Genomic DNA, 26,564 nt, shown 5'->3' on the forward strand with positions numbered 1-26,564 from the left:
CAAGAAAGAAATATCCGATTTTCAACACTACACTATAAAACCGGTCCAAATTGCTCCGCTTCCCGATGGTATCGGTACACTGGTCATCTATAAATAAGGAGTTGGAGTGGCGCTTCCCAGCCGCCACAAGACACTGGCGGGAACACAAGCGAGCGCCTCATCTCTTTGTCCGCTTCCTCTGCAAGCCTTGTTTTTCCTACCGACAGCGTCACCCTTTCTCTACAAACCCTAGATCTCCTTCCTAGTTCCTCCTCAATGCTATCCCTCAACGGCGGAGATCAATCTCCCTCTTGAATCGGACTGCCGTTCCAAATCTTCTGTTTCGAAAAGTTACGCTCAGAGAGGGATGGAAAGGGATTCCGACGAGGAAGAAGACCAGCACCGCCTGATCGAGCGGCCAGAAGAAGGAGCGACAAAGATCCGGCAGTCGAACTTCCAGATCGGCGACGAAGTTCGGAGAATTCTGAACTTTCGGCCGCTCTGCGCGATCCACAGGCGGCATCTCCTGACGATTTGCGTTCCTATCGTCGTCGTCGTCGTTCTTTTCTCCATTACTAGCGGTAAGCTCTTTGGCGATTTCTCTCGGTTGAGTTTAAGGAGTGTGACTTCTTTGCCTGAGGATCGGATGCGCGAATCCGAGTTGAAGGCTCTGTATGTATTAAGAACGCAGAGATTAGGGTTGTTACGACTCTGGAATCTCACATTGGCCAATTCCGTGGCGTCGAATTCATCGTCTCTATCGACAAATTCAACCACGAATGTGAGCGATTACAGTAAGGGTAAGGCGTCTCAGCCCTCGATATTAGTTGAGGATCTCAGACCCGAGCTGCTTAAACAGATTAGGACGAATGAAGAAATTCAACACACATTGCTATCTTCTCATGTGTTCGGGAACGAATCTGAGTTTTTCCAGTACGATTCCCCTGATTTTGGTGTCGATGGGGATTTTAGTGTTAATAGATGTGGGAAAGTCGACAACTCCGCGAACCTGAGGAAGATTGAATGGAAACCAGATCCTAAGAAGTTCCTCCTAGCAATATGTATATCAGGACAGATGTCAAACCACTTGATTTGCTTGGAGAAACACATGTTCTTTGCAGCTCTTCTTGGCCGGACGTTGGTCTTTCCGAGCTCTAAAATCGATTATCAATACGAGAGAGTTTTAGATATCAGCCATATAAATGACTGCTTCGGTCGAAAAGTTTTATTGACGTTTGAAGAATTTGCGGAGACGAGGAAGGGTCGACTCCACATAGACAGGTTTATTTGTTATATATCGAATCCGCCCTGTTTTTTAGATGAAGACCACATTAAGAGGTTGGAAAATTTGGGGTTTTCAATGGGGAAACCACAAGCGGCGTGGTCCAAAGATTCTAAGGAAATTCGCCCAGCTGATGATGTGGTAGCGAAGTTTTCTTGCGCGGATGAAGTCCTTGCAGTGGGGGACTTGTTCTATGCGAATGTAGAAGAAGAATGGGTCATGCAAATGGGAGGACCAATCAAACACAAGTGCAAGAGTCTCATACAACCAAATCGCCTAATTATTCTGACTGCCCAAAGATTCATACAGACTTTCTTGGGGGAGAATTTCATAGCGCTGCATTTCAGACGCCATGGGTTTTTAAAGTTCTGGTAATCCCTCTCTCTCTCTTCTCTTCTCTCTGGTTATTTTGTTTTCTTCCACCACGACAATAGGCGACGTCTTACTTGACACGATTTCATCCTCCATTTGCTAATTGAGTATAAGATAAGTTTAACTGTGAATTCATAGTGGGTTTTCCATATCTTTTCGAAGATACTTCTGGTCAACTGGGTTTTAGACCTTGACTCATTTTATCTATTTCATATGCAGTCAACGTGATAAAAAACATCAGACGTGTCCAATGTTAACTATATATATTTGTTGGTTCTTAATTGTTATCTAGTTATATATTGTTGACATGTATATGTATATAAAATTATATTTGTACCCCTATAACATCTGTTAGAAATTTCATGTCATACCCTTTGTACTTGCGCCTGTATCTATGTGACGTAGAGCCAAGCTAGAGTTGGTGCTGCTGTAAAACAAAAGTGCGTCATCTCGGTCTCATACGTTAAAGCGTATGGGATTATTATTTTAATAAGGCTGCCAAATTTTGATTGTTCTTTTGGTCATCTGGTTTGATTAATTCTTGCATTTGCAATGTTCTTGCAATTGTACCTTCAAGATTTGATTATCTAAATTTCTAAGATTTTTTCCAACTCCACCCCCACCCCCTGAAGATATTAGATATAAGATCCCTACCTTGAGTATTCACTCTCTTTTGATACATCTGACATTAACCATGGTGACATCTAAATTTGGGATTTCATCAACAATAAAACAATTGGTATGCACATCACCAGCTCCCGTTCTCAATCACTGCTGCCAACAAGAGGCTGCATGTCTACATTGTCTAATGTTTGCATGAGTTTAGGGTTCCTTTGATTGAGGATGGAATTTGATGTGAAAAAGAAAGAAGCAAGGATGGAGGTTGCTTTTTCTAGTCTATAGAAGAACAGACTTAGGGTAGGTCTCACAATTTGACTGAAGATGAACCTTGAGTAATTTATCTTGGTTTTTGAGATAGAAATGGAACTGGTTTGGGTGGTGTTAGCTGGAAATGCTTGTGCAAATGGTGGGATTAAGGGTATGGGTTTGATGCGGGTGAGCAAACTTGCAGAAAGGAGTCATTTATTTTCTTCCAACACATTCACATCATTTGTACTGGTATTTTTTGTATCTATTGGTGTTCTTCATTTGGTCTGTGATAGATTGGGGTTGGAAAAGACATAGGGATGTCAATTTGCTGTAAGTATTTTAGTTTTAGATGTCTGGCGGCATAATTTTGATGGGCAACCATGAAGTCATGCTATTCTTCTTCTCCTTGAAGTGACACACTTGCAGCTGGTAGGGACTAGAGAAGCAGAAAAGGTAATCAGATAATTTCTTCAATCCAAGGAAAAAATAATCCAAAATTTGATGAAATCATGGGGTTTGAGTGCGGCCGACCCAAAATCTGGTAAATAAGAAACAACCTCAGGAAGTCGGATACGCCATTAGTGTCATATCAACATTCAACTTAATGGTGGTGCATACAAAAGGTTAGGGTCTGCTTGAGAACCTTTTAGCTAGTATTTCATCTTTCATGGGACCAAAGATAAGCTTTATTTCTTCTTGGATTCAATTATACTAGTTTTTTGGTAGAAAGAAGGTCAGGTAACACATAACAGTGACATTCACATGTCTCAATTATTTGAAGGAAGGATGTGTGACCCTTATGGTATTGTTAAAGGCCTGAAGTATAATCAATGAATATTGAGGGTAAAATTGAACACCTTCAATAGAAGGCATTACATGTTTGTGATGAACAAATGAAATTCAAAGCCAATGACTAAGTCCAAAACTCAAAATAGAATGACCATTATTTTCTTCACTTGCCATTTTGCATTGACAAAGTATACATCCAGAAAAGTGTAATTCTCAATGGTAACAAGGTCCTTATATATCTTTTGCTGAAAATATGAGGGTTTTAAGGTGGTGTTCCCCACCATTATTTTCCTTTCTTTTTTGTAAGATTTGAGTAATTCACAACCAAAATCACATTTAGGGAATAACAAAATTTCAATTAGTAGATGTCAATTGGGCTTGAAGCATGTCACACTCTCCCTAAGGTTGCACCAGTTGAGCTTTGGCCTGCTTAAGTTTGGCTTGGTCTGTAACATATCCTTAGTTGTCAAAGGCGCCGCCACACGGCCTGGGCGAAGGTTTGGGCGGTGGGGCCCTATATTGCCGCCTAGGCTTAAGCCCAGGACGGTCCACCTTTTGTTTTGTTTGGGTTGACTTAAATCAACTTATAAAAAGGGGACATTTTCCCCTTTTTCACCCCTCTCTCGTGTCTCCTCTCTCAATAGTGCAAAAGAAGAAAATGAAGAAGGAGAAGAAGCGCTCTCACTCTCGTGTGTACAGGTACCTCTCTCGGTCTCAGTCTCTCTCTCTCTCCCTTTTGGAGTTTGGCATAGTGAAAATCTATTTGGTTTTGGGGATGTATGTTTGATGCTTTCTTTCTTGGTGGTTTTTAGGAGAAAAGCCCATTTGAGTTTTTCATGGATTGCTTCATTGAAAACCCATAATCTTATTTGGTTTCCCTTTTGATTTTTGTTGGTAATTATTTCTTGCATGGTGATGGGTAGGATTAATTTTGAGGGTATTGTTTATTTCTTGGTTGATTCCATGGATATGATGCTCTTTTTATTTATGGGTTTTTCATCTTTATTAGTAATGATGCTCTTTTTTGAGTTTTCTGTCTCTCTAAATATTAGCTTTTCTTTGCTGATATGTTTCTTAGACACATAACGTGGCTGCCATTTGATCTATATGATTAGTTGTCTACTTTTTCTGTCAAATGTATAGTTTCTTTTTGGTCATTTGATTTTGGGAAGGGGTTGATCCCTTGGTCATTATGTTGATTGTGTTTATCTGCTTTTGCCTTTTCTGTTTTCTTGGGGTAGATCCTTTCATTGTTTATTGCCTTAAAAGAAAAAATTAAACTAATTAAGAGTGCTTACAAACTGAATATTAAAGAGTTATTACAAACTCAAACAATGTTGAAATTAAAATTAATTACAAGGTTTGAATGTGGCAAAAAAGGCCATAATTAACTAAAAAATTGCTAAAAAGCTAAAATTGGAGCTCTTTCGCCTTTGCTTCTTCAATTGGACTTCACTTCACAATATAGAATCAGCAAATGGTGCCACCTTTTGCAGAAAAAATGCAAAAATACGAAATTTTATGCTACTTTGAATTACTACACAAATTTACAATTTTGGCACTATATATTACAAAAATTTATGTCAGAACAGGTTTTTGTAGTTTGACAGAATCAGATAGTAAATGGATTTCAATTCTTCTTAAATTTTTCAGATATAATCTCAACACATAAATGAAGAGGATCCAATTTACAGAATTGTAAAATTCAATGTAGAACTCGATTTATTCACTAATGAACAACACCTTCAAAAACCTGTAATTGTTTCTGATATCCGACATAATTGAAATAGTAAATCATATTGGATCTTGATGAAAATTTTACACAAGAAACTAGACAAGCTCAAGAATCCAATCCAATTTACAGATTTAGATTTGGAGTTCAGAAACTTCGGATCTAATCAAAACAAAATACAAAAAAATACATGAATTAGAAATTACAGAAAACAAAGTTGTCGAAATATCTCGCCTGAAAAATTGTAGAACGGCCCATGAAATGGAATCCGATCTTGCTAAATTTTTGTAGAGAGATAGAGGATTCAGGCAAGAATCAGATCCAATTTACGGATCACGATTTGGATTTCGAAAACTCTATTTATGACTTAAACAAAAAGCTAAAAAAAATTAAAAAAATGAAATTCCAGAATTCTAGAATTCTAGAATTTCACACTTTCATCTATTGAATTAGATAAAAGAATGATCAATTCCAAATTCGTGGAATCAGATCTATCTATTTAACTAATCTAATTCTAGAAAAACCACAAAGAAACAAGAATTAAATTGCAAAAATTACAGAAATTAAAATCTAATCTATTAGATGGATTGATCTAATGCTCTAATTGAATCAAAATCAATCAAGCATAGATCCCCATCTTGTTTTTGGATTTTCTTAAGAACAAAAAGAAAATTATAGCAAAAGAAAAATTGCAACAAACAAATTTCAGAATGAACAAAAGAAATCAAAGAACAAAGACAAGAAAAACTAAAGAGAATTCATAGGGAATTAAGAAGAGGTGAGGGATTGGAAAACTCACCAAATGTAAAACCCGAGATTTCTTATTTGAAAATATCTCAAATTTTTCAAGTTGGGCCTAGATCCACATTACGGATCCAGGACCCATAAAGGGGGGGTAATTAGGATTTATTCATTTGAAACCTTGATTTAATGATAATAATGAATAAATAAAATTTTTAATTTTTTTTTAAAAAAAAAATCTAATTTAATTCGAGGATCCACAGTGGATCCATTTGGATCCACTTGTGGATCCATATCGATTGGGGCCGGGTTACGGGTCTCGGGTCCGGACCCGAGCCGCGCCCCTGTGTAACAACCCTTTTAAAGAAAGGGGCAACCCGATAAGGGTTGCCCGATAGGTTCGTTGCAGAAAAGGAAAGGGGGGCAGGAGGGGGTTACGCAATGCGTAACCAACTCCTCCCATCTCGGCATGGAGAGGGCCGATAAAAGGAGTGGAGAGGGGGGGGGGTTCCCTCTTCACTCGGGCACTCTCTCCTCCCCCATCTCCTTTCCCCCGTCTCTCTCTCTCTGTCAGTGTGTATCGGAGAGGAGGAGTTCGCCGGCGAGCTGCGGCAACAAGCAGCCATCAGCGACTGCAGCGAGTACCCCCCCTGTCGCGACAACAACAAGGAGTGTCAGTCGCGGCCCTACCTTCGCGTCCCCAGCCTTCGATCGCCGGGAAACCCATCGGAATCAGGTACGGTTCTTCTTCGAACCTGGGTGAGGAATCGAACAGGGGTTCGATTCCATACGATGATTTGGGGGTTTTCTTGATAAACCCTAAATACCCAAATCAATTGATTTGGGGCTTTTCTTAATATGCCCTAAATCTTGAAATAGGAAAACAGTAATCGTATAGGCTTATGAAAAAAAAAATATATATATGTGTTGCAGGCCTCTAGTGCGTTGGTAGGAGGCGTCAGGCCCAGCCGACCCAGTCGGCTGGGTGCTGTGTTAGCAGGGCCCCAGCCGACCCCGTCGACTGGGTGCTTTACATCTTGTGGGCCGGGCCATAGCAGGCCCAGCCGACCCAGTCAGCTGGGTGCTGGCCTGTAACTCGTATGTTTCAAAAAAAAAAATATATGTATGCTGTGCATTTTCTGCTATGCCATGATATTATTCGATATGTCTGCCTATTTTCTATGGATATTCATCTGATTTACTGAACTCCAAGCATGATCAAAGATTTGTTAAGGTGTTGTTTTCCACATGGAAATGCACATGAATTGAATCTGCGTAAAATATTGTAAAAGAGAAGTGGCCTCAACAAGTTGAATTGTTGTAAAATCAAGTGTCTTTATGAATTAATTTTTGGGAGGTTTAATGCATGCTCACTAACCCCTTTCAGAATATATAAACCAATTGCTCCGTTAGGATGATAAACATGTACATGTTTGCTTCAACGAGTTGAATTATTATAGATCCAAGTGTCATTCATGAGTTAATTTTGGAGTTTGATTTCGTGATTATTAACCCATTCATGTTGTGTAGGTTGATTTCTTCCTTATGATTACAAACAGTTATATGTAATGGCAGCATAAGATAGATCATTCATAATGATGTACATTGTTTGGTTGTTGTTTTGTTGTCCTAACATGATATGAAACCATACATACTATACATTGAAGATGTTCAGAATTTTTAAGTATTTAGTTTGGCCGAATATAAAGCTTTATTATTCAATTGTAACCTGTTTCAACTGCAACCGTTTATTGTCGATATTTCTAAACATGTTACATAAATTGTATTTCCAATGTAACGTACATTTATGGTAGCTTGTACTGTATTCTTTTGATTATTCTGATATTCTTGTACTTGGTTGCTGAACATGTGAAGACTTATCTCATGCACATGTGGGATTCGAGATTTGCAGGCTCTAGTAGGGCTGTAGAGTTCGTTTTCTGTAATACGTCACTACCCGTTTGGGTGGATATGTTCACTGCTCAATCATGTTAACTGAATCCTGCATATGATGCTGAAATAGAACCAAGAATGGGGTGAATGAACTGGGCATAAGTGTTGTGTTGTAGAATTAGTAACATGAGAAATATTTGATGACTATACTAGGATGTTGCTTGTATTTGGGGTCACATTTAGTTACATGTATACTTGATTTATATGTGAAAAGGTACATGTACACTCACACACTTAAAGAAACTATGGATTGGTTAAGACCCCTATGTGACGTAGGTAACCCACACATTGAAAATGCATATGAATAAATTATAACGTGCATATGTTTGGGGTTATATTGGCATGAATATATATGCTTTTGGCATTTTGGCCTAGTGTTGTAAATTTATCACTAATTTGGTTTTATTACGTGATGCACCGATGGCCAAATTGGACCATCACCGGCCTGGAGAGCCGTGAGTTTGGTTTTCTTTTATATATGTTTTTTTTAAAAGCATCACTTAAACCACATAAGATGGTTTGACACTTTACTACACTGTTCTTTGTGTTTACACGGGCTGGAGTCCCGAATGGGTCCCTGTAAGGGAGGATGCGGGGTTTTCACTTTACTTTTGCATATAGTGTTGCAAACTTAAGAATGAACTTTAAATAAAAATAAAGAATAAGAACAGTGTAATATACATTCTGGGATATCTCATCTGGAGTATGAGAATCTTGGATATCCGGTCTTGGGGAGACTGTGAGGATACAAAAACTTCGTGTGCGTTGTTGCCCCTGAACCCGATATTGAGGTTCTTCTCCTGGCCACGGTTTTAGGGAGAACCCGCCACTTTACCCGGGAGTGGTGTGTTAGTCACAGCTGTGAGTTTATGGTACCAAGGAAGTGGCACTTGTGGGCGTGGGGTGTCCCTTGTGTCCCCGACATTAGATGTGGAGGTCTAATGTTCCGATGGATGGTGTTGTTTCCTGATATCGGTCGAGGGCTAAGTTGGAACCCAGTAATAAAATACAAATTGTGTGTTAAGCTACCCTGGGAACCTACTTGACCTCGGGGTTTGTACCCGTTTGGTGTATCCGCGGGCCACGATAATTAAAAACAGGAACTTAAAGATGTGTGCATCTAATAGGGCATGCATATGGAAAGATGGAACTTAAATGAAAGATAACAGAAGAAATCATGCATTGCACATAATCACGCATTTTTCTGTTATGCATTAGATCATGCATGTTTGAATCATTCTTGATATCATGACATCATTTGGTGGTAGCATACGCTTTACTTCGTGAAATCATGCTGAAAGGTTGGTTATTTAGTTGTTGATATATAACACTGTTTACTGTTATTGATTGGTGAGTAAATGAAATCATTGGTAGTTATGGAAACTTAGATGTTGAAAATTTTATATCTGCACTCACTCAAATCACTGCATGAAATCTTATCCATGTTCTTTCTCTCATCTGGTTTCTTTAGAAGTAGCTGTGCTCAGAATTTCGGTTCTGACACCCTACTTTGTTGGTTTTTCACAGGAAATGGTGAACAGTGAAGTTGGACATGCATCTGGGGATGGATGAGTTATACTTGGACTTGTCAGCTTCAGTAGAGGATATTGTGGCTCTTTCTTTTGTCATTCAGTTCTTTTAAATTCTGCAATTGTTACTTTACTTTCAGTTGAAGAAAACCTTGTCTTTGAAATTTTATTACTCATTAATAAAAGAGTTTTAGTTGGTTGATATGGATGATAATTGCAACTTCGTTTGTGGTGGATGGGCTATCCAATGGAAAGTGGAACTGTGAGGACCCCAGATCTCTGGGAAGGTTTCTGCAACTCTTTAGAAAAAAAAAAATTTCCGCATTTTTAAAAGGGTCTGGATTGGGGTCGTTACAGGTTTGGTATCAGAGCCCACCACAAAGACTTGCAATTTTGATCATCTTTTGAGTATTAAAAATTTTTACTTTGGTTTATGAGCCCTGTCCTGAAGCGTCGACAAGTGTGACTCGTCCTCCAGAGCAGTCTTCTTCACTGGTAAGGTTATTTAATACTTTTACTTAAAGTATGTGAACTTTGTATGATTGATTGCAATTATAGTTTAATATCCTATTGGTATGCATTTAATAAGTTTTGGTATGATTTCGTGAACAATTATTGGTCGTAATCAACCCTAAAGGGGTAGTGTCCATAATAGTCTAATTTGAAAATGTGGTGCATTGTAGATGTCGCACTATACCCGTAGAGGCGCTTCGTCTTCTACTGCTGCTCCTACGAACTGGCAGGAGGAAAGAGATTTCATGATGGAGACCATCCATACCCTAACAGAGACTATGGCGACACAAACTGCACAAACGGCCCAAGCAGCACATGCTGCACAGGCAGCTGTGCAGGCAGCGACTCGTGACCCTCCGGTCAACATCGTTCCCAACGCAGGTGGCGTTTCGTTCGAGAGGTTTCTGAAGTTGGACCCGCCTTCCTTTTCAGGAAAGGCAGACCCGAAGGCTGCCGAGAGATGGGTCGAGGAGATTGAGCGGGTGTTTGACGTCTTACTTGTCCCTGAGGAGAGAAAGACACCCTTTGGCACGTACCGCTTAAAGGGCGATGCCATGAACTGGTGGGACACCCTGCGAAGGGTGAAATTTGCTGATTGGGATGAGATTCCTTGGGAGACGTTCAGGGAGGAGTTTCTGGACGCCTACTTTCCCCCTTACGCCGAGGAGCAGATGCAACAAAGGTTCCTCGATCTGACTCAGGGGACCATGAGTCTAGTGGAATACACTACTAAGTTCCGGAGTCTTGAGAAGTATAGCCCAAACCTCTTCAAGAATGAGAAGGCACGGGCGGCTAGATTCGTGCGTGGACTGAAAGACGGGTTAAGGACTCGTGTGCTCGGGGGTCGTCCTTCTACCCTGGCCGAGGCGATCGAGTCGGCCACCGTACTGACCGAGGATTAGGAACGATCCAAAGGTGGTTTTCAGAAGAAGGGTGGCAGCGGAGGAGGTTCTTCAGGCGGGACCAGGAAGAATCCTCCAGCAGGAGGGGGAGTGCAGAACGGGAAGAAGCAGCGGACTTGGGACGGGCGACAGCAGGGCGCGCAACATGGCCGACCTCAGCCGCGGAGACAACAGATGAAGGCCCAACCAGCATGTCGCAGATGTGGCAAGAATCATCCATTAGGTTTTTGCCCATCGTTTAAGGGGGTATGCTACCAGTGCCAACAGCCAGGGCACATTGCCCCCTTCTGTCCGAACAAGCCTGCGGTTCTGGGTGGACAACCGCAACAACCACAGCAGCAGAGGCCTCAACAGCAGCAGGGTCAGCGCAAGACCAATGGACGGGTCTACGCAGCGACAGCAACCTCCCAGGATGATCAGGCTGATCTGATCGAAGGTATATTCTTAGTCGCCGAACACTTTGCACGTGTTATGTTTGATTCGGGTGCAACACACAGCTTTATTTCCTCTTCGTTTGCAAAGTTGCTTGATTTGGTTCCATCTAGCCTCGAAAGGGCTCTTGATGTGATGTCACCTATGGGTGCATCCTCTTCCTGCGGGAAGTATTTTCCGTCCATAGGCGTGGTGATAGAAGGCCATGAGTTGTCGGCCGATTTGGTCATTTTGGATATGACATTCTATGATGTCATCTTGGGCATGGACTGGTTGTCCAAGCATAATGCGACCCTCCAGTGTCGAGGCAGAAAGGTAATCTTGGAGCACCCCAAGTTATCGGCATTGTTTTGCCATTCGACGAGACCAACCGATGGGGTGAAGATCGTGTCAGCTTTGAAGGTCTCCAAGTACCACAAGAAGGGTTGCATGGTATTCTTGGCCAGTGTTTCTGCTCAAGACAGTCAGGCGCCGTCATTGGAGCAGTTAGACGTTGTCCGCGAATTCCCGGATGTTTTTCCTGAGAAATTGCCGAGTTTGCCTCCGCATCGAGAAATTGAGTTATCGATCGAGCTAGTGCCTGGTACAGCACCAGTTTCACGCGCTCCGTATCGCATGACACCTGCTGAGTTAGGGGAACTGAAAAAGCAGTTGCAGGAGCTTCTTGACAAAGGATTTATTAGACCGAGTGTATCCCCTTGGGGTGCCCCAGTCCTCTTTGTTAAGAAGAAGGATGGTTCAATGCGACTTTGTATTGACTACCGCATGTTGAATCAAGTGACGGTGAAGAACAAATACCCTTTGCCTAGGATCGATGATTTGTTTGATCAGTTGAGAAGGGCCAAGGTGTTCTCGAAAATCGATCTTCGTTCAGGATATCATCAGCTGAGGATTAAAACCGAAGATATTCCTAAGACAACGTTCAGGTCCAGATATGGGCATTATGAATTTCTAGTGATGTCATTTGGACTTACAAATGCCCCTGCGACATTTATGGATCTGATGAACCGGGTTTTCAGGTTGTGGCTGGATTCTTTTGTCATCGTGTTCATAGATGACATTCTGATATATTCGGAGAGTGTGGAAGATCACCGAGAGCATTTGCGACTCGTGCTGCAGACACTGAGAGAACATCAGCTTTATGCTAAATTCTCAAAGTGTGAGTTTTGGATCGATAGGGTGATGTTTCTTGGTCACGTGATATCCGAGAGAGGTGTAGAGGTTGATCCAGCAAAGGTGAAAGCCGTTTTGTCATGGGAACAACCGAAGACGGTGACAGACATTAGGAGTTTCTTGGGATTGGCGGGTTATTATCGTCGATTCATTCAAGATTTCTCGCGTATAGCGGCTCCGATGACTCGGTTGTTGCAGAAAGGAGTGAAGTTCGAATGGTCCTCTCGCTGCGAAGACAGTTTCCAAGAGTTAAAAAAGAGGTTGACCACAGCGCCGGTGTTGACATTGCCTTCCGGGGCGGGTGGTTTTGTGGTATATAGTGATGCGTCAGGGACCGGACTGGGTTGTGTCCTTATGCAACATGGAAATGTCATAGCATACGCTTCCCGACAGCTAAAGGTGCATGAGAAGAATTATCCCACACACGACTTGGAGTTAGCGGCAGTAGTGTACGCGTTGAAGATTTGGCGCCACTACCTTTATGGAGAAACGTTTGAGGTCATGTCTGACCACAAGAGCCTCAAGTATATCTTCACCCAGAGGGACCTGAATTTGAGGCAACGTAGGTGGTTGGAATTCCTAAAGGATTACGACTTCTCCATCGCTTACCATCCGGGTAAGGCGAATGTGGTGGCTGATGCGCTTAGTAGAAAGGCGTCAATCACAGCAGCTAGCTTAATTGGACGCAGTTGGAATCTAGTCGAGGAGTTCGTACAATGACAACCTTTTTCTGACGACTCCGAACGCATCCTTTGTGCCGGGATGCAGGCCCGACCAGTGATCATAGATCGAATTGAGGAACTCCAATAAGAAGATCCGGACTTTGAAAAGTTGTGCGAAAGTGCTCAGAAGCCAGAAGCGCAGTTTCGCCGGGAGGAGGGCGGAACCATTATGTTCGGGGACCGATGGTGGGTTCCAAAAGCGTTACGGGAAGAGCTGATGAGTGAAGCTCACAAGTCAAAGTATTCCGTTCACCCTGGTTCCACCAAGATGTTCAAAGATCTTCAGAGGACGTACTGGTGGAATGGGATGAAACGGGACATCGCGGAGTTCGTATCTCGGTGTCTTACTTGCCAACAAGTGAAGATTGAACACCAGAGACCGGGTGGACTTTTGCAGCCTCTTGAGATTCCAGAATGGAAGTAGGATGATATCTCAATGGACTTCATCGTAGGGCTGCCTAAGACCCGACGACAACGAGATGCCATATGGGTGATTGTGGATCGGTTGACAAAGAGTGCTCATTTTCTTCCGATCAGGATCAGTCAAAGCTTGGAGAGTTTGGCCGATCTCTACGTAGAAGAGATTGTTAGGCTTCACGGAGTGCCTCGTTCGATAGTGTCAGATCGGGATCCGAGGTTCACATCTCGATTTTGGCGCCAGCTTCAGAAAGCCCTTGGCACTACCTTGAAGTTTAGTACTGCTTTCCATCCGCAGACAGACGGGCAGTCAGAGCGAACGATTCAGACGCTCGAGGACATGTTGAGAGCGTGCGCTTTGGATTGGGCCGGTGATTGGGACAAACATGTGAAGCTTTCATGCTAGTATTTGTATGGCCCCGTATGAAGCACTGTATGGCCGACCGTGTAGATCTCCGGTTTGTTGGGATGAGGTTGGAGTAAGAGCAGTAGAGTCTCCAGAGATCGTCCAGCACTATGCGGATCAGGTACGTTTAATTCGACAAAGGTTGATTGCAGCTCAATGTAGGCAAAAGAGTTATACCGATCAGCGGCGTAGAGAGCTCAGTTTTGAGGTAGGCGATCACGTGTTTGTTCGAATCTCGCCTACGAAAAGTATCTTCCGGTTCGGGAAGAAAGGCAAGTTGAGTCCTTGGTATGTTGGACCCTTCGAAGTCCTTGGACGTGTCGGAGAGACTGCGTATCGAGTAGCCCTTCCTCCTCAGTTCTTGCAGATTCACGATGTTTTTCATGTCTCGATGTTGAGAAAGTACGTGCCTGACCCCTCACACGTAATTCACTATGAGGCGATCGAGGTACAACCTGACTTAACAACGGACGAGAAGCCGATAGAGATTGTGGAACGCCAGGAAAGGGTACTGCGCAGTAGGACGATTCCATTTGTAAAGGTGCGTTGGCAGCATCATGGGCTAGATGAATGCACTTGGGAGCCTGAGGCGGATATGCGTCAACACTATCCTCTTTTATTTGGTACGTGCTAATTTCGCGGACGAAATTCTTTTAAGGGGGTAGAGATGTAAAACCCGAGATTTCTTATTTGAAAATATCTCAAATTTTTCAAGTTGGGCCTAGATCCACATTACGGATCCAGGACCCATAAAGGGGGGGTAATTAGGATTTATTCATTTGAAACCTTGATTTAATGATAATAATGAATAAATAAAATTTTTAAAATTTTTTAAAAAAAAATCTAATTTAATTCGAGGATCCACAGTGGATCCATTTGGATCCACTTGTGGATCCATATCGATTGGGGCCGGGTTACGGGTCTCGGGTCCGGACCCGAGCCGCGCCCCTGTGTAACAGCCCTTTTAAAGAAAGGGGCAACCCGATAAGGGTTGCCCGATAGGTTCGTTGCAGAAAAGGAAAGGGGGGCAGGAGGGGGTTACGCAATGCGTAACCAACTCCTCCCATCTCGGCATGGAGAGGGCCGATAAAAGGAGTGGAGAGGGGGGGGGTTTCCCTCTTCACTCGGGCACTCTCTCCTCCCCCATCTCCTTTCCCCCGTCTCTCTCTCTCTGTCAGTGTGTATCGGAGAGGAGGAGTTCGCCGGCGAGCTGCGGCAACAAGCAGCCATCAGCGACTGCAGCGAGTACCCCCCCTGTCGCGACAACAACAAGGAGTGTCAGTCGCGGCCCTACCTTCGCGTCCCCAGCCTTCGATCGCCGGGAAACCCATCGGAATCAGGTACGGTTCTTCTTCGAACCTGGGTGAGGAATCGAACAGGGGTTCGATTCCATACGATGATTTGGGGGTTTTCTTGATAAACCCTAAATACCCAAATCAATTGATTTGGGGCTTTTCTTAATATGCCCTAAATCTTGAAATAGGAAAACAGTAATCGTATAGGCTTATGAAAAAAAATATATATATATGTGTTGCAGGCCTCTAGTGCGTTGGTAGGAGGCGTCAGGCCCAGCCGACCCAGTCGGCTGGGTGCTGTGTTAGCAGGGCCCCAGCCGACCCCGTCGACTGGGTGCTTTACATCTTGTGGGCCGGGCCATAGCAGGCCCAGCCGACCCAGTCAGCTGGGTGCTGGCCTGTAACTCGTATGTTTCAAAAAAAAAAAATATATGTATGCTGTGCATTTTCTGCTATGCCATGATATTATTCGATATGTCTGCCTATTTTCTATGGATATTCATCTGATTTACTGAACTCCAAGCATGATCAAAGATTTGTTAAGGTGTTGTTTTCCACATGGAAATGCACATGAATTGAATCTGCGTAAAATATTGTAAAAGAGAAGTGGCCTCAACAAGTTGAATTGTTGTAAAATCAAGTGTCTTTATGAATTAATTTTTGGGAGGTTTAATGCATGCTCACTAACCCCTTTCAGAATATATAAACCAATTGCTCCGTTAGGATGATAAACATGTACATGTTTGCTTCAACGAGTTGAATTATTATAGATCCAAGTGTCATTCATGAGTTAATTTTGGAGTTTGATTTCGTGATTATTAACCCATTCATGTTGTGTAGGTTGATTTCTTCCTTATGATTACAAACAGTTATATGTAATGGCAGCATAAGATAGATCATTCATAATGATGTACATTGTTTGGTTGTTGTTTTGTTGTCCTAACATGATATGAAACCATACATACTATACATTGAAGATGTTCAGAATTTTTAAGTATTTAGTTTGGCCGAATATAAAGCTTTATTATTCAATTGTAACCTGTTTCAACTGCAACCGTTTATTGTCGATATTTCTAAACATGTTACATAAATTGTATTTCCAATGTAACGTACATTTATGGTAGCTTGTACTGTATTCTTTTGATTATTCTGATATTCTTGTACTTGGTTGCTGAACATGTGAAGACTTATCTCATGCACATGTGGGATTCGAGATTTGCAGGCTCTAGTAGGGCTGTAGAGTTCGTTTTCTGTAATACGTCACTACCCGTTTGGGTGGATATGTTCACTGCTCAATCATGTTAACTGAATCCTGCATATGATGCTGAAATAGAACCAAGAATGGGGTGAATGAACTGGGCATCAGTGTTGTGTTGTAGAATTAGTAACATGAGAAATATTTGATGACTATACTAGGATGTTGCTTGTATTTGGGGTCACATTTAGTTACATGTATACTTGATTTATATGTGAAAAGGTACATGTACACTCACACACTTAAAGAAACTATGGATTGGTTAAGACCCCTATGTGACGTAGGTAACCCACACATTGAAAATGCATATGAATAAATTATAACGTGCATATGTTTGGGGTTATATTGGCATGAATATATATGCTTTTGGCATTTTGGCCTAGTGTTGTAAATTTATCACTAATTTGGTTTTATTACGTGATGCACCGATGGCCAAATTGGACCATCACCGGCCTGGAGAGCCGTGAGTTTGGTTTTCTTTTATATATGTTTTTTTTAAAAGCATCACTTAAACCACATAAGATGGTTTGACACTTTACTACACTGTTCTTTGTGTTTACACGGGCTGGAGTCCCGAATGGGTCCCTGTAAGGGAGGATGCGGGGTTTTCACTTTACTTTTGCATATAGTGTTGCAAACTTAAGAATGAACTTTAAATAAAAATAAAGAATAAGAACAGTGTAATATACATTCTGGGATATCTCATCTGGAGTATGAGAATCTTGGATATCCGGTCTTGGGGAGACTGTGAGGATACAAAAACTTCGTGTGCGTTGTTGCCCCTGAACCCGATATTGAGGTTCTTCTCCTGGCCACGGTTTTAGGGAGAACCCGCCACTTTACCCGGGAGTGGTGTGTTAGTCACAGCTGTGAGTTTATGGTACCAAGGAAGTGGCACTTGTGGGCGTGGGGTGTCCCTTGTGTCCCCGACATTAGATGTGGAGGTCTAATGTTCCGATGGATGGTGTTGTTTCCTGATATCGGTCGAGGGCTAAGTTGGAACCCAGTAATAAAATACAAATTGTGTGTTAAGCTACCCTGGGAACCTACTTGACCTCGGGGTTTGTACCCGTTTGGTGTATCCGCGGGCCACGATAATTAAAAACAGGAACTTAAAGATGTGTGCATCTAATAGGGCATGCATATGGAAAGATGGAACTTAAATGAAAGATAACAGAAGAAATCATGCATTGCACATAATCACGCATTTTTCTGTTATGCATTAGATCATGCATGTTTGAATCATTCTTGATATCATGACATCATTTGGTGGTAGCATACGCTTTACTTCGTGAAATCATGCTGAAAGGTTGGTTATTTAGTTGTTGATATATAACATTGTTTACTGTTATTGATTGGTGAGTAAATGAAATCATTTGTAGTTATGAAAACTTAGATGTTGAAAATTTTATATCTGCACTCACTCAAATCACTGCATGAAATCTTATCCATGTTCTTTCTCTCATCTGGTTTCTTTAGAAGTAGCTGTGCTCAGAATTTCGGTTCTGACACCCTACTTTGTTGGTTTTTCACAGGAAATGGTGAACAGTGAAGTTGGACATGCATCTGGGGATGGATGAGTTATACTTGGACTTGTCAGCTTCAGTAGAGGATATTGTGGCTCTTTCTTTTGTCATTCAGTTCTTTTAAATTCTGCAATTGTTACTTTACTTTCAGTTGAAGAAAACCTTGTCTTTGAAATTTTATTACTCATTAATAAAAGAGTTTTAGTTGGTTGATATGGATGATAATTGCAACTTCGTTTGTGGTGGATGGGCTATCCAATGGAAAGTGGAACTGTGAGGACCCCAGATCTCTGGGAAGGTTTCTGCAACTCTTTAGAAAAAAAAAAAAAATTCCGCATTTTTAAAAGGGTCTGGATTGGGGTCGTTACACCAAACCTTAGATCTAGTGAATTCGATTGATCATCAACCTTGTAAATGTATGCAACTCCACTCCCGATTTGGCTCCAAGTACTCCTTCATTGCTGATTTAGAAAAAAGGAAGAAGAAGAAGAGAAAGGAGAGAGAAAAGAAGAAAGCAATGAAAAAATCACTTGAAAAAGAGAAAGGGGAAATGAAGGAATGGAGTTGACTTGAAATGGGCTGATATACCCTTCACTCCAGCCCATTAGTGCTATTTAAACTAAATATTAGGTTTAATTAATAATTATAAATTAGCTACTTAAAGTTTTCTTATTTACATTTTAGTACCTAACTACTAAAAAATTCTAAAAGGGGGGTGGCACCATTTTTTAAAAGGGTTTTAAAGAATTTATAAAATGGATTTGGGATTTAGCATTTGTTGAACACATTGGCATTGGATCCAAGATTCAATTAATGTGTTTTGGACTGGATCATGATCCGAATTGCCTTGGGATTCGGTCCAGAACTGTAAAACGACCATACTTTCCTCGATTTAACTCTGAATTTTACAAAAATCGAACCATGGCTTCTCTAACTTAGAAACATCATAAGCAGTGTTATTAAAAACGCGCCTCAAGGCGCAAAAAGCGCGCCTCGCCTCAAGGCGAGGGCCTTTGTGCCTTGAGGCGCAACATAAAAGCGTAAATACCCTAAGGCGTACGACTCATACGCTTTGAGGCGTATGCCTCAGGGCGAGGCGCGCCTCAAAGTGAGGCGTACACGCCTCAAATTTTTGGTCAAATGGGGGTCGAAGCCCCCATTTGACTGAAAATTAGGGTTAATATCGAGGGCCCTCATTCTCTGCCCGTCTCTCTGCGAGGCAAACAGTCCGCATAAGCTCACCCAACAGGGTGGCATTTGGCCAATCCCTTCCGCATGGCTTGTGGCAGCAGCAACAGGGTTGCTGCAGTTGTCGTCAGCGGCAAAAAAAAAGAAAAGTAGAAGAAGAAGAAGAAGAAGAGGAAGAAGGGGAGGAGGGGACTCACCTGCGCAGTGGGCGGCGGCGGCGACGCTCTTGGTGGTGGTAGTGGAGTAGGCAGAGCAGAGAGAGGGAGAGAGAGAGGGATTTGAGAGGGAGCGTGGGGGTAAACATAGAGAGGAGTGAACGAGAGAGAGACTCTCATGAAGAGGAAGAGTCGGGGGTGGAGGTCGGCTAGTGTCTGGATCAGGGTTGGATCCAACCTTGATCTAAACCCTTTGTTTTAAGAGGGTCAATTAGAGTGTTTGGATCTGGGTTGAATCTAAGTGGGTCAAACCTTGATCCAAACCATCTTAAGAGAGGGGAAATCGGTTAATGAGGTCGGATTGGGTTGGGCCCATTTGGACCCAACTCAATCTAATTACATATTTATTTAATATATATATATATATATCATTTGGGTGTTGTTATTTCAGATTGGATTGGTCATGTTGGATCCAAGATCCGAACAAAACCCAAAATGAGTCTCACATTGAATAGCTTTGGGTTTGGGTCCAAACGGACCCAACCAAATTCTAAATACAACACAATTGCATTGAATTGGAATTGGATCCAATCCAATGCAACATAACGTAGAAATAGATTTTTAGAATGGATTTGGATTTGTATCCAAATCCAAAACCACACCTACACTATATATATATATATATATATATATATATATATATATATATCATCTACAATTAGGTCTTTGCATGTCTTGACAATGAGTCCATATCCAATTCTAGACCCATAGTTCATATCAATATGGACCTAGCTTGGATCCAACCTGTTTTAGAGATTGGATCTATCAAATGGATATGGTTTTATGACATTAAAGGTTTTGAGTGGTCCGGGTCTCTTAAGAGATCCGACTATATATATTCTTCTAAACCCGGATAGGGTTCATTGAATGGATCCAAGTCCTTGTTATGATGTTTCACAATTTTGGACCTATTATTGGATCCCAACACATTTAATTAGGAGATTTAGTGGATACTATACATGTCAAATGTATGATTTGAATTGGGTTTCATGGAGGTCGATCCTCGTGGATCTCCTATTGAGATCTTGATCCAAAGGTGTTTTTTTTAAAGCTCGTGCAGGTTAATTAACTTGATAAACATCCAAAAGTTCATCGATTATTAATAGTTGATGAATTTCACATAAACATATTGGCTTATATATAATTGAACGAATGCTCATATTTTATTTCTTAGATACTTGCATAGATCAAGTTGTTGCATTAATGTTACTTTAATATATTAATCTCTTTTTTTTCAGTATTTATTTGAGATTTTTTATTTCTCGTTGGTTGTTGCTTCATCAATAAAGCATTTTTTATTTATTCATAATTTTAGATAATTTTTATAGTCTTTTTTAAGTTAATTTTTTTTAGGCTTACGCTTTACGCCTCGAGGCCCTCGCCTCAGATGTTGGTGGAGCGCCTCGCTACGCCTCAACACTTTTCACAACACTGATCATAAGCATGAAATGTAAATCGCTAAAATATCCTAAAATGCATGATTTATGTATTAAGAGTGAATGCATTATCATTTAACAAGACTTCTTGCTCACAACACCGAGTTCAAGGGAAAGCCCTCGTGTAGAACAAGGTAGTAGATTAGTATGTAGTCCAACCTCATTTAGCCAAATATCTCTTCCTATATAGACATACATCATAGAGAGTTCCTCGTGTTAAGCTATGAACACACCTTTAGTCATCTTGCATCGACAAGTCGCTATGTCTTTGTAAAAAATCTCTCTTTTTGAAAAAAACTTTGTTAGAGCCAACTTTTCGTTCTTTTCAAAGCTTAGGTGTTGTCTACTTTGTTATCAACCGAGCTTCACATGCTCGACAACAAAGAGGGGCATTCTGTAGACACCCAATTTCGGACCAAGATACTTTTCGTCTCGAAAATCCAATGTTTTTGACATATTTTAAAGTTTTGATAACTTCAACTCTATTTTGGCCTCCAAAAGGGTATCCTCAAAGTTTTTTGTCCAAATGAACAATTAAGCTAGAGGATTTTAGCTTTTTGTTAAGCCAAAAATCAGGTTAATACGACATTAAAATCAAAAGTTATGACCAAAACAAGGTGACTTGTTCATAAAAAAACTTGTTTTCAATTAAGGCTTACTTTGAGCGCATTTTTGACCATCAAAACAATCAAATTTGGTTTTTCACTTAAAAGAAGAATTAAAGTTGAGGATGTTAGCTTTCAAACGCATCAAAAAATTACCTAAAACCGACATCAGAGCAGGAAGTTATAACCGAAACAAGTTAACCTGTTGTGATGACACATGAATTATCGTTAGCTGGATTTTTGTTAGCCCAAAAAAAGAATTGTCGTCAGCAGATCCATTAATGACAATTTAATTTGTCATTAGCCGAACTTTTGTGGTTAACTCATTTGTTGTCAGTACTTGTCTGCAGCCTAAAAAGCTTCCATCTACCTCCAAAAACGTGTCCTTGGGGGGGGGGGTCTTCGAAGATTTAATTAGCCTTCCAAACTCGGAATTGGGCATTCAATTCCGAAATCAATTCTGAAACTCTTTTACTAAATAGAAATCTTATTCTAGGCAACCTACCTTGGCTAATTCTCAGTCATTTATTAAAAACCAGTCTATTAGCCGTCGTCTATCGCAATTTGGATGGGGTCCAAAGCTTTGGATCTTGGATACTCAGGAAACATATCCAGATCTGCTCAGAAAACTATAAATAGGGTTTTTCATTCCTTCCCTATTATAGATCCGACATTTGCATTCCTATCACTATCACTTTTGTCAAAATCCCGTCAGATGCTAGACCTAGCCTAGCCGGTCCACCTAGCTCACTTGGCTTAGTCGACTAGCGTAGTCCTAGTCCACATTAGATCCAGCCTAAGAACTATATCCTTCAACTCACACCTATATCGAGCCTGCATCAAGTCAAAGTGCCGCTCGTGCTCGTTGAAAGTAGAAAGAGCTACCTAAGCCAGATGTGAGTCTGATTAAACTTTGCTTATTAATTTAATTATTTTGTTTATTTGATTCAGTTTGAATTTTTTAACGAATATTATATTGTTCTTGTTTTGTATTTTTCTCGAGTTTTGATGTTTTCACCACTAAACTCGCTATTTCTAGGAATCCATGTACAAGGTACACCCATTTTCGCAATGTAAGCTCCAACAACAATGATCTTCAGTTTCTGATTCGGTTCAACTCTGCTTAGTGGAGGAGGAAAGATATGAGGTCTTGAAGAATGGTTCTCATAATCTTCTCAAATTCGGATCCGGATCTCAGATCCACTTTCTAAAATATTTTTGATGGAAAACCTCTATTTTTAGCTTTTACGGTGGGACTTGAATTTTTAAGGATCATTTTATAAAACATTTTTGGCAGAAAACCTCTATTTTTAGCTTTAAAAAATTCAGGTCCCACCATGATCGCTATTTTATGGATCCTTAATTTTTAAAAGCTTAAAATAAAGTTTTTTCATAAAAATTATTTTAGAAAATAGATTTCGAGATTCGGATCCGAATTTGAGAAGATTATAAGAATAGTTCTTCAAGACCTCGCACCTTTCCTCCTTCGTTGAGTAGGGATCCGTCAGATCAAGGAATGAAGATTGTTGTTGCTAGATCTTGCATTATGAAAATGATCGTACCTCGGACACGAATTTTTGAAAAAAGCAAGTTTGATGGTTAAAACCACCAAAACTCAGAAAAATATAAAACACGAACAATATAATATTCGTTAGAAAATTCAAGCTAAATCAAATGAACAAAATAATTAAAATAATAATCAAAATATTGTTAAACTCACATTGGGCTTAGGTAACCCTTTTTACGTTCGACGAGCGCGGAAGCACGAGCGATACTTCGGCTTGGCGCATGCTTGATATGGGTGTGAGTTAGAGGATCTGGACTCTAGATTGGGCCTAATATGTACTAGGACTAGGCCAAATGAGCTAGGTGGGTCTGCTAGGCTAGATATAGTCTTTGACGAGATTTTGATAGAGGTGATAGTGCTAAGAATGCAAAGATCAGATCTCTAATAGGGAGGGGAGGCACACCTCTATTTATAGTTTTCTGAGGAGATTCAGAAACATTTTTTTTGCATATCTGAGATCCAAAGCTTTGAACCCATTCAAAATTGCGATGAACGACTCTTAATGGACAATTTTTGAATAAAGGGATTGTAGGATTTTCATTTAATAAAAGAGTTTTAAAATTGAATGTCCAATTTTGAGTTTGTAAGGCTAATTAAGTCTTGGATGACGACACAATTTTTGAGGCAAAAGGGGTGCTTTTTGCAGTTGTCAACAAGTGCTGACGACAAATGGGTTAACGACAAAAGTTATTCTAATGACAAATGAAATTATTGTTAATAGATCCGCTAACGACAATCCCGCTAACAAAAATTCACATGTTAGGATAGGTCAACTTGTTTTGGCCATAACTTCTTTTTTCGATGTCGGTTTTAGGCAATTTTTGATGTGTTTGAAAGCTAACATCATCAACTTTAATTTTTCTTTTAAGTGAAAACCAAATTCGATCGTTTTGATGGTAAAAAATGCACTCAAGGTTGACTCTACCAGAAAACAGATTTTTTCTGAACAAGGCACATTGTTTTGGTCATAACTTATAATTTTCATGTCGTAATGACCTTATTTTTAGCTTGTTGAAAAGCTAAAATCCTCTAGTTTAATTGTTGATTTAGACAAAAACCTTGAGGATGACGTTTTGGTGGCCAAAAATAAAGTTGAAGTTATCAGAACTTTGAGATATGTCGAAAACACTGGCTTTTGTGGTACAAAAAGTATCTTGGAAACTTTAATTATTTTTCTTTCCTATGTATATTCACCAATTCATATTTGCATTTTGGCCATGAATGTTTGTCTTCCCAAAGCATTTTCGATACTTTGTATTTTGTACTGGAGAGTAGTGTAAATTTTACTGGTGGCTTAAAAGAATGCTTCTCCAATCAGGGAGACATTACGTCACTTGTCCTGAATTGGTTCTATCATGGTTGTCTCATAATCAAACTTGATTGCCAAGCTGCTTGCACTATGGGGTACTATGAGGTTTTCTATATGAACTATCGTGTCATATAGTTTCGCACAAAATTTTCAGAGTGCGAATTCTCGTCCCATTTTTTCCAGGTTGAGGGACACATTTGAGCACCCCTTCACTGTTTATCTTTTTCCGTTGGTGGCTTTTCTCCTTCCAATTTGTTCACTGAATTTCAAAAAAGTTTCCATAAGCGCTGTTGGAATCAAGAACAGGAAGTGCTAACAGGCTGTCAATGGTCTGAGGGCTCTCTTTTATTTACTGTGTAAATCATATATGATGTCTGACGTGATGTGTGTCCTGAGCAGCTCCTCTGACTAATGGATTCAATCTTATTATCTCATTTTCTCTGTAATCGTGCCTTTTTTATTATTGCTCCTCTCAAGATTTTCATGTAAAGAGGTTACCGGCTTTACTATACCTGAAAGAATATCTTGCCATAGTTTGATTAGAAAAAAGTATCACTTTAATCTCGTCAGGAAATATCTCCGGTGCTGTCCTTTGACCAGGGTTACCGGAAACACTACAAGAGAGCGGGAAATGCGTTTCCCGGTAAACTGTTTCGAAAATGGGAAACACTGCATTTCCAAAACGTTTGGGAAACACCAAAAAAATCATGAGAAATGTGTTTCCCATGTTATGGGAAACTGTTGTGTTTCCCCTCACGTTTCCCATGAGTTTCCCTTTAGTGGGATGCATATTTTTTATTTTTTATTTCTTATTTCATTAATTTATATATTACTTTTTCTTAAATGTTTCCCAGTTGTTTTCCGGTTCGTTTCCCATTTTCTGTTTCACATGCTCCCAAAAAACCTCGTTTCCTGTTTCTCAAGATGTTTTCGGTTTCTGTTTCTGTTTCCCTTTCTGGCAGCCTTGCCTTGGACTTTGTCCACACACGTTCATGCAGGACGCACACACACATGCACGTGCATTCTTGACAGACACACAAACTACTGCACTTGCCACTTACATTCATTTATACTCAAGGATGATTGGTGTTGGCTCTTTTTTTTTCTCCATCAAAATTCTATTGTGTCACTAAATTTTTCAGCAACGCCAAAAAAGAGAGTTGCTTCTTTCCTATCCCTCAGGCAGCAGAGTGTATTCTTAGGAAGGTTGAGAAGGCAAATGCCCCAGTTATTTACCTGTCTACTGATGCAGCTGAAAGCGAAGTTAGTCGTCTGCAGTCTTTAGTAGTCCTGAATGGGAAAGCAGTGCCCTTGTTTAAAAGGCCTGCTCACGTATCAAACGAGAAGTGGGATGCCTTGCTATACAGGAACCGCCTTGGGTCCGATGACCAGGTGACTCTCTCTCTCTCTCTCTCACACACACACACACACACAGTGTTGAAGTTCAGAGTTTGAAGCGTTGGAAGTTTCTTTTCCTTGAAGGTTGAAGCAATGCTGGACAAGACAATCTGCGCAATGTCTTCTGTGTTTATTGGAGCATCCGGGTCGACTTTTACAGAGGACATAATCCGATTGAGAAGGGACTGGGGTTCAGCTTCTGTTTGTGATGAGTATCTTTGTCAAGGCGAGCATCCAAAATTTAAAGCAGAGATGGAGTGAAAGAAAAAGGGATGACCGTACGGTGTTTGATTCATCTCTTTGGTACCAGCATTTTCATTGTTGCAGATAAGTGGTTACATGTAAATTGTGATTGAGCCATATTGCTGTTTGTATATTGTGCATGTATAATATGGTCATAGTTTCATGGTTTGTTGGAAAAGTTTGGTTTCGATGTTGCACCCTCTGCTCAACTCTCTCTCTCTCTCTCTCTATAAATATATATATCTATCTATATATATATGTGTGTGTGTGTGTCTAGGTTTTACAGTCTTGACCTAGTTTGAGTTTGAAAACCGCTTCAATAGTTCCTTCTGACATATTCTTTCTTTAAAACTACTTTTTCAAAAATCATGTTTTCTTATGCAATTTTCTTATGAAAAAATCCTGTCAGAATCGGTTTATGAACTGAATCAATTTTCAAAAAGATTCAGAAAATTGACCGATTCAGGCTCGAATTGAATTACGCTGAATTGGTCGGTTTCTTTTTTTTTTTTAATCTAAAAATCATAGCAAAATAAAAAAAATACAAAAACAGCTGATTCAATCCCAATTTAGCTCGAATCAGTCCGATTCAGGTGTGAATTGGCCGATTTCTTATTACGGCCTGTTTTGACACTGAAGCGGATTGATTTGGGTCTGCCGATTTGATTATGATAATATTAGAAAATTCTGTCTTTAAAAGTCTTGTGGGACCCAT

At 40.5% G+C, this 26,564-nt stretch overlaps 1 protein-coding gene across 2 annotated transcripts; it reads left to right on the forward strand.

The window, feature by feature from the left end:
* On the forward strand, window positions 1–26,026 carry LOC149820768 (O-fucosyltransferase 36-like). 2 transcript variants are annotated; one of them, XM_089982802.1, is made up of 3 exons: window positions 1–1,632; window positions 25,351–25,600; window positions 25,691–26,026. In XM_089982802.1, the coding sequence occupies exons 1-3, from the start codon at window positions 347–349 to the stop codon at window positions 25,865–25,867; spliced, it is 1,713 nt and encodes a 570-aa protein (XP_089838928.1). In that variant the 5' UTR covers window positions 1–346; the 3' UTR covers window positions 25,868–26,026. The 2 variants fall into 2 exon arrangements, with proteins under 2 accessions (XP_089838928.1, XP_089838929.1); XM_089982803.1 differs by having other exon boundaries at window positions 25,411–25,600.
* Window positions 26,027–26,564: the final 538 nt, after the last annotated feature.

This window comes from Nuphar pumila, chromosome 12 (genome assembly GCF_984573655.1).
Source record: "Nuphar pumila chromosome 12, dmNupPumi1.hap1.1, whole genome shotgun sequence".
NCBI lineage: Eukaryota > Viridiplantae > Streptophyta > Magnoliopsida > Nymphaeales > Nymphaeaceae > Nuphar > Nuphar pumila.